Genomic DNA, 9,034 nt, shown 5'->3' with positions numbered 1-9,034 from the left:
TCTGCCCGGCCTCCAGCTTTTCCCTCCGGGGTGGGCCGAGACTGGCTTTTACCGGCATTTTATCTTGTGACAACGTTAGAGAAGAGACCACAGTTCCCTATGGGTGCGTGTTGGCCATTTCCCATGGTCAGGCTAATCCCTGTGACTGACACGCACCAAAAATGTATTTCCTCTCAAGGTGATAGCGTCAGGGCTTGCTTACGCACCTTAGGGATTAGTATTTACTCTTGTCTAGTTAGTTTTGCTCAAGTCGGAGGTTTCGGTTTCTCCCAGCTGAAGGTGGGCTAGAGCATGATCCCTCTCTGAGAGAGATACGGGTGGCCCTGGCGCAGCAGGGTCCCTGCCCCAAACTGCACACAGAAAAGTTAGAAAAAGTTAACATTATGGCCACTTCACCTTACTGCATTTGTCCCAAAGGCTGGAGGCCAAAATGGGCCCACCCCAGGCTGGTAAAAGGGGCCAATTCAACTAGCATTCATTTGACACCACTTGAGGGAGGCCTCGATGAAACTGGTTAAAGCCTTGGTTACTCCTTGCACCTTTTCTGTGTTACAGCTGCCAGTGCGGAACACAAAGCAAAAAAGGAAAGCCTGTGGAAAGCTGACAGTGTTGGTGAAAGCACAGAGATGAAGTAAGCGTCCTCATTTTTACCGGGTCCATTGGGCAGCCAGGAGCAGAACACCACAGCTCCTGGCCTTCATCTTGCCACTTGCTTTGAATCATATTTCTCGGTTACTCTCTTAAAAATCATTTTGCAAATCTGCATTTACTTTTTGGGGATTTTTAATCTTGTTAGGGTGAGTTCTTTTGAATTTTCATGAGGAACCTGACATAGCATTGAGAATGTTTTACTGAAATGGAGACAAGACTAGATACTCAACTAGAGTCAACCAAGAAGTGTTTGCTCTAGTTTATAACATTGTGTAAGAAGTTTCCATTGCATTCACAGTATAACATATTTAAAGTACTCCTGAGTTGAGTAAGAGGAGGTTGAAATCTGGCAAGTGATTTGCTTTGAGTGGTTACATGATCAGAAAACAGGTCATCGGGGGATATACAAAGCCAAACAGCATGCTATCTTAGGATGTTAAACTGGGTTTAAATTTCATTTTACTTCCTCCCCGCCAAGATATGCCTTCTTTAAACCACAGTCTTTTTTTGTATAGTAGGATTCAATGGCAAACATAATGAATTCTTGGTTTGACTCTCAATGTTTTTCAGCATGGCTAATTTACTATCCTCAACATACAGCTTCCTGTAACTTAAAAAGAAGAGATAGGTACTTCATGAAATTTAGAACAGTTGCTGCCCATAAACATCATTATTCATTCAGGCTTAATCACAGTTTATTAGCCTATTGATCATGGTTAGGCAACTGTGTTTAGCACAGGTCAGACGTGTCTGTTGCTGAAGCTACTTACGAGCAACAGGTAGCTCCTGGTCATGAGGACAGCCCATGTCAGCGTCATGCTTAATTGCAGCGGGGAGCTTAGACATAGCTTCAGATATTTTAATATTGAGCATAAACAAGAGATACTGGGTTTTATTCTCATCTACTAACAAAACAAGATTGTCATTCCTTCACGTTGCATTCTTCCGTGACGTGTCCTCTAAATACAATTGATAATCTCGGCCAGCTTAGAAAACACATCTACCAAATTAACTAATGTAGGTATGCCCTATATCATAGTATAGATGCTTATTGTTGCAGAGCATAACCTGGTTTCTGTACAACTATCACTTTTCAGTATGTTAAAAGCAGTTGGGAAAAAAGGCTCAAACTCCACTGCTTTTCACTGTGGCATTAGGATGACCAAACTTTGTGAAGCTTTTTAGGGATTTGATCCTGCAAGGTTTTGAAAATGTAAAGTTTATTATAGAGCTACTAAGCTGAACAGAATGAGTCATTTCTTGTGGGTTGAACGGCACAACTAAAGGAAAGTTCTTATGGCATAGGCTTTCAGAAACGATGGGCTGTTCAGGTGCAAAACTAAAGAGAAATAACTTTGACCTACGACACTTGTTTCCCTTCTGAATCGTTCACAGAATCTGCATCCAGTTTTACATGCGCATGCTATTTCTTACAGAGCTTAAATGTTAGTAAAACTTTATCATTTAATGAAAAAAAAACTTTTCTCCTCTAGGGGGTTAAAGAAAACCCTTCAAAATACGAGCTCAGTGGCAGTGAGATGGTTTGTTTTGGAAACTGCAGACAGAAAGGCAAAAACTACCTGTGCAAAAGGAAACATAAGCCCTAAACCTTTTTCCCAGCACTATAGCCAGCATGGCCAAAATCTTTGTTTCTGGACCATTCCAGAAACAGTTTCTCCTTGGCCATGTCCCAGCTAGAGATGGTGGTTTATGCAAGAGAAACATGGCTCGCATGCAGCGAGCTGGAGAGAACAGCAGCAGCCAGAGTTACAATATCTCTGTTGTTCTCATGTTTTTCCAAAATTGTTACATTTCTGGACCATCTGGGAGGTTTCAGCTATGCTCGCTCTCCTTCTGAACTAAGAGTGGTTTCTGTGTATAGGGAACACTGCAACCAGGAATCTGGCAATTGGCCTACCGCATGAGTTAAAGTGATACAGAATCTGTGTGGAAAGAGAAATAGAAACCTCATCTACTAGATCCGTTTTCAAACGTGCAAAGTAAAAAAAAAAAAAAAGGGTGAGAATTAAGATAAAACGCAGTTTGCACACTTTTCTTTATGCACGCCTCATTTATGATCAGCTCACTGAGGAAGGGTCTAGTCTATTGTTTCCCTTTGTTACTTGCATATCTGTGGTATTGTCAGAATAGCTATAGTAAATATTGTAATAAAACAAGCATGACCAAGCTGTGAGTCATCTGTGAAGAGAGATCTGCCACAAACAGACCTAATTTGTGCTTGATTTATTCTATTTTTTAGAAACCTTCCAGACAGACACAGTGATGGTCCATTGAATTTTATAGTATTTGGAGGCTTCTTACACTTGCACTGTGGTTTTTTCCTACCTTTCCCAGCTGAAGTAGATGTATAGCTTTATACAGATGTATAGAGCCATCCAAATAGTCCCAATCTTTTGAATTATTTTCTATAATTAATTGCAGCTGTGGATGCTGTAACAGGTCTGTCTGGAGTAATTGTTAAAAAGCTCATTTAGCATTGATATAAATATCAAAAGCTTTGGGGTGGGAGTCAAGATCCAGATGAAAAGACAGGTTGTGTATATTACTGGATTATCATAATTTATAACACTATTTCCAAGAAAATATTTTGAAGGCCACAGTTCTATGGTAAAAATCCAAAATAAACTCAGCTAAATGAAAGGATTTACTGCCAGTTTACACTGTTGTGAACTTGATTTAAAGAGACAAAACATTTTTCAGTGTTTCATTTTCAAATTCCCTTTCAGTATCCTGGGGAGGAGAGAGTTCTCACATATGGGTTACAAAATTAGAAGAAAGAGTATGAAAATTAGTTCAGGTGGTTGTCAAGTAAGAATGAGGGGTAAAATGACTCAGCGTCAGTGGATCTCAGTCTTTATGGTTTTAATCTTTAAAAGCAATAAAAAAAAAGACCTGTTGAATAAAGCACTTTGATTTGTTCACACAGGGACTTTCCAACAAGCTTCACCCAGCTCTGAAGTAAAACAGGGTGGACAGCATGGTGGGAACAGTTGAGAAACCTCAACCACTTGAAGGAAATATGTTTTTGTCCTAAGTTGAGCAGCGGTGCTTTCCATAGCAACACATTCTGAATTAGAAAAATAAAAAACAAACCTATTACTGAAACTCAATAAAGAACCATTTTAAACTTTAAAGGATCGTGGCTCTGCTTCAGCCACTTGGATTGAGTATTACAGAGGAAATCCAAGATAGGTTGATTTCTTTGAAGCTCTTTAGTATGAATCAAGATTTTGGAGGATAACAGTGATGGTTGGCTGAGGTCCATCGTGACAAGGTGTTGAAAATTCTGCTGAATTGATGTCAGATTTGTACTGTGATGTAGGCCAGTTTATCAATAAACAGTCCAGTGCTTTTTAATCAAACGGATGTAACTGACAGAGGACTCTAAGCTCAACAGGAAAGCAGCAGCAGCAGATTGTGAAATGCTGAGCTTTTCTCTGCTTCCAGAATGTTTGGCTGAGATAGGAGCCTGGATGAGAAGGCAGTGGCTGAGGCTAAGTCCAGATAAGGAGGAGGTAATTCCAGTTGGCAAGGTAAAGCAAACAGAGGCTTTATCTTTTCTGTATAAAAACATTTGCTAAAATTATGCATGCAGGCTTAGTAACTCGGCATGGAAAGGGCTTAGAAGATGTCTCATGGACAATTTGTGTAGTTACTGCAGTTGTACGCGCAGTCCTGGAGATGGCACACCTGGATTGTGTGTCATTGCTGTACTTACACAGTTCTTTAAAAAAAACTTGAAGGATTCTGCTTTTCTTGTAACTTCTAAAAGGGTGAGAAAGAAAAAAGCCATTCAGGTCTCCTCTGGCAATAATTACTAGGGTGAGGGTGTACGCCAAAGACTTATAATCCCTATGAAGAGCATTTCCAGCAACTCCCTCTCGATTGTATTAAAAGGTGTCTGAAACCACTGCCTCCATGTACTGTTACAAGATACCACAGAGCTTAGTACAGACATCCACTGCGGTAGTCCATGTGACTAAGAAATTTTTCATATATGCCATGATTCTCAGCTATGTTTCTATAGTTCTTTCCCAGTGAATTGCAGAAAAATAATTTTGTCCTTGTAGGGACACAAGGGGATGCCAGAAAGGGCACTGGGAAATGTCAGCCTTTGAATTGTTTAACCTGTGTCCTCACAGCAAATGTCTGAGTTAACTGCCAAGTGAAAGCATCACCACCCGGCTTGGTGAGAGACTACTTCTGTGTGTGGGAAGGGTGAGGGGAGAAAGATAAGAGATGAAGTTGGGGGAAATGGTGAACTTTACGTTGAAGACGTTACCTAAGAGCTCAATAGTCCCATTCTGCTGTTTCTTTGATCAAGTGTTTGTCACTGAAGACACTGTTTGTACTGTCAGCTGTGAATAGTGGAACTGAATTGAATGTGCTTTTTGCTTTGAATGCGTGTTGCGCACAGGGTCTAGCCACCAGATGGAGGAACCCACAGGCTGGCTTGTTCAGAGCTCGTGTCTATTCACTGGCAGCCGAAACCAGCCATTCCAAAGATAGCGTTTTCCTGAATCAGTTTGTTTTGGCATTTCCTGCATCAGTTTGTTTTGGCATTTCCTGCATGAATGTCATGGAGTAGAGAAAGACTTAAGTAATAAATAGCATCTGTCTTAAATTGAAAAGAGGAATGTGAGTAAAAAGAGTTAGAAGCAATTGTAGTTAATTTAACCAGCAATGATCTCATGATGGAACAGCCTTGTATGATCTCTTCCTGGAATGTTCGTTACCATGAAGTGAACTTTGGTTTCTCAGTACAGTTTCCCATGGACAAGGGTCCACAGCAAAAAAACCTCAAAACATAATTTAGCCCCTTACTGGGAGCTGACGGACCAGGGGCAACCATAAAATAATTAGTTTCTCCATCACATGTGGACATCTAGAGATCTCAGCTTTTCCCCAGTTTACCTTCTTACTCCACTGAACAATTTCAAATAATTTTCCTAGAGTAACACCTTAACTGATGAAACAGAAATGTAACACTTAATTGCAATATGTTCCATTCCTGAAGTGTTTAATTCCATAGGCCATAAAGTTTTGTGGTATATCAATACTGAACAAGCAGAAGAACTAGGAACTGTGCAGATGGATTCTGTGCTGCTGATTCATGGGTTTCATTACTTTTTTAATGAAGGATGTTGATTTATATTGTCTGTATGGCTTCTGAAATTGGAAGTCATCAGACTCACAACGAATATTCACTTGCAATCTTAGTTTATGTCTTCAAATATAAAAATAATGAATACATAATAAAAAATAATGACTAAAAATGCAGAATAATGAGGGAACTTTTTAACCACAATTACAGTGGGTTCTCTGGATTTCCCCTCTGAAGCAGTAATTCATACCACTGCACATGAAGAGCAGTATTGGATGAGCCCAAGCATCGCTCTTACTGGCACAGGTTTTGGGTTTAGGTGTTGAATCTCCAACACTGAAAAAGTTTGCTGATAAACTGCAGATAAAGGAGTGCTATAGACATTGCTTGTGACTATTAGAATGTGCTCTCTCATATGCACACATCCTTGTGTGGAGTGGGTGCACATACAGTTGCACAGACTAATTAACACACCTGATTAATATGAATTCATTAGAAAAGCTACTATTACATGCACCTAATTAATACAAATTTCTTAGAAAAGCTACTATTTTAGGCTGAATCATTGTTTTTCTAAATGTTACTGTAGTGCTTTTCTTTGAATAGATGAACAATGTCTTTTTTTTCCTTATTTTAATGGGAAAAAATGAAGTTTCTCAGCATGCTTGTAAAGAAAAAACTGGTAGAGAAGGACGTAAAAGTTTTAAGAGATTTTCGAGCTGTACTAAGAAAGCTCTACACAGGTCAGAAAAGGGAAAAATACTGTCATGGATGCATGTGTGATCATTTAAATTTTGCATTAGGAATTAGGCTCTTTCTTGTGGTTGTTTCACTAGTAAAACAATTCAGTGCTAATCTTGCTTCTAGAATTAGGCATCTTCTATAGATTCAAAAGGCACCTTTTTAAAATGAAGGTGAAGCGCCGTATTAACAAGTTACGCTACTAGATTGAAGTACCCATTCCGTTTTAAGCTTTCAGAATACAATTCACATTTGCTAGTCTGAGTAGCAGAAAAAAAGAGAGAATTTAGACTGAGAACTCTGAAAAACATTGCAAACACTGTATCTCCCTAACAGCTGCTCTGAATTATTTCTGATGTGCTGAGGGACAGGGAAGCTTGGGTGCTATATATTACATAAAGCTTCTATGTCTAGGAATATATACACCACAGTGCCCGTTGCGCTTGGCAGCTCATCTACCAGGTTTTTTTAAATGCTGGTCACTCAGCGGGAGAAAGTATTTTGGCGTCATCTTCAAAAATACATTTACAAGTGTAGAGCTATTAAACACTGAAAGTTACTGAATATTTCTTCTAGCTTTCAATATAAACAGAGCCTTGTGCTTGTCTCCGTTCTGCTTTGTTTTATGTGTCACAAAATCAGCTGTTTTCTCATCAGTTAAGTAAATACAAAATTTGTCGTTTGATAATTCAAATAGAAGGGAATCACATCTCAGTATTCAAGGAGGGATCTTGCTGTTCTTTGGGAAAAGTTAGTAAGCTGAATACATTTACAGAGAAAAAAAATAGGAAACAAAAGGATTTCCTAGATGTAAAAAATTACTATTAATCCAGCTCTGACGTTATCTGCACACCAGCGAGTAGACACGCAGTCTCTGGCTAGCCTCATCTTACTTGTAGATAAGTTAATCAGTATTTTAAATAACTAAATATTTGACATCTTCCAGTAGTATCCTGCATCTCAGGAAGTGATTCATTGTAGTTCTCCTATAAACCACATTTGGAGGGTTTTGTGGTTTGTACTTCTATTAGGCCTCATTTTCAAAATTAAACATTGTAGTGTCTATTAAATTCAAAGTCACTCAGAATCAATTTGCGCTACATGTGCTTTGAATTACACTTATAAATACAGTTTTCATTGAAACCAGTCAAAACCTTGCAGGACAAAATTAAAAATTAGTTGTTGTATAGTCTGTTTGTTCATCGTAGTTACAAGTGAAAATCACAAACAACCCAGTAACACTGACACAGCAGAAATAACAATGTTTTAATCCTGCACATGGAGATAAATCATGCAATTCAATAAGGTATTTCTATCTCTAGTTTCTCTCATTCTATTCACTCTTTTTTCTTTAATCTTTCAGTCACATTCCCAAATTTCCCTTTTTGGTTAGCTGACAAATAAGAAAGAGCAACACAACTACATTTGTTGTCTTTGTACCTCTGCATCTCTCTTAAGCGGGTATCCAGTACTATTTTGATAAAATGAAATACACTTACATGCATCATTCCTGTTTTTACGAGTGCAGGCGGCCAGACTGCAGAGTCGTGCTGGCACTGCTGGTGGACTCCAGATAGTTTTCAGCTGCTTGTATAAATGCACCAGGGTATTTGCCTTCATGCTATTCATTGCTATCACCTTGGCACCTGAAATCCTCAGCTCGTCAAACAGCCAGAGGAGCTTTCCAGAGTCTAGCAAGCTATCAACACAAAGTAGAGGAAAAAAATCCTGTGGATATACAGCTTCAAGACAACTGAGGGGTCTCCAGACCTATTTATAAACAAATTTGAGAGCACCCTTTCCTGGTTGGAGCGGTGGAGCTAACCAAGTGGTTAATTTTCAACTTGTCCCTGGATTGGCTTCTTCATTGGCTCTACGTTTTGTTGGAGGACCGGCTAGTTGATGATTATTCTACATGTGCTTTCCAGGTTCTTTCTCATCTGGCTCCAGGAACACCAAAGGGTTACAGAAACCACTCTTTTGTATGCAAGGAGAGGTTTCTTATCATTTCTTCATGCATGTGTTCTTTGAATAGTTGTGTATTTGAATACTGATAGCTAAGAATTGCTATCATTAACAGCTGCAATTCTGAGGACTGGCGACTGCTCAGACTGAGGAATTCACAGAAATCTAGTAGATAGACAAGGCTTGCCCAGGAGAACAGGAAGGGGAGCAGCCTCCTGCAGAAGAGTATTTTAGCTCCAAGCATGTAGTAGAGTACCATTGCAGCCTCACGGTGAGGAATTTGTTCTTCTGAACTATCAGATGTCCCATAAGAGGGGTAATTTTGTATAGACTAGAAATAGAAACAGATATAGGGAACCATCATTACTCCTCCCACTCACCCACCACTTTGACCCAACTGAAGTGTGGGCTTTTTTTTTTTTTTTTCCAGTGGGGAGAACAGATTGAGATCTTTTCCTAACCTATGTTTCTTAGGGATGAAAGCATGAAGAACGTTCCTCTCTTATTACTTCCACATGCAATTCCAATAACTTTGTCATCTTATGTGAAAGA

General features: G+C 39.3%; 1 protein-coding gene across 1 annotated transcript in view; it reads right to left on the bottom strand.

The window, feature by feature from the left end:
- CA5A (carbonic anhydrase VA, mitochondrial) overlaps positions 1-8,146 on the bottom strand; it is a 20,370-nt gene extending 12,224 nt beyond the window's left edge. The window contains exon 1 of the mRNA XM_009323039.1: positions 8,017-8,146. Within this exon, the coding sequence (XP_009321314.1) occupies positions 8,017-8,146 (130 nt within the window). The remainder of the gene's footprint in view (positions 1-8,016) is intronic.
- Positions 8,147-9,034: the final 888 nt, after the last annotated feature.

This window comes from Pygoscelis adeliae, unplaced genomic scaffold (assembly GCF_000699105.1).
Source record: "Pygoscelis adeliae isolate BGI_AS28 unplaced genomic scaffold, ASM69910v1 Scaffold414, whole genome shotgun sequence".
NCBI classification, from domain to species: domain Eukaryota; kingdom Metazoa; phylum Chordata; class Aves; order Sphenisciformes; family Spheniscidae; genus Pygoscelis; species Pygoscelis adeliae.
Note: the sequence above shows the minus strand (reverse complement) of the source record. Positions and strands in the feature narration are given on the sequence as shown.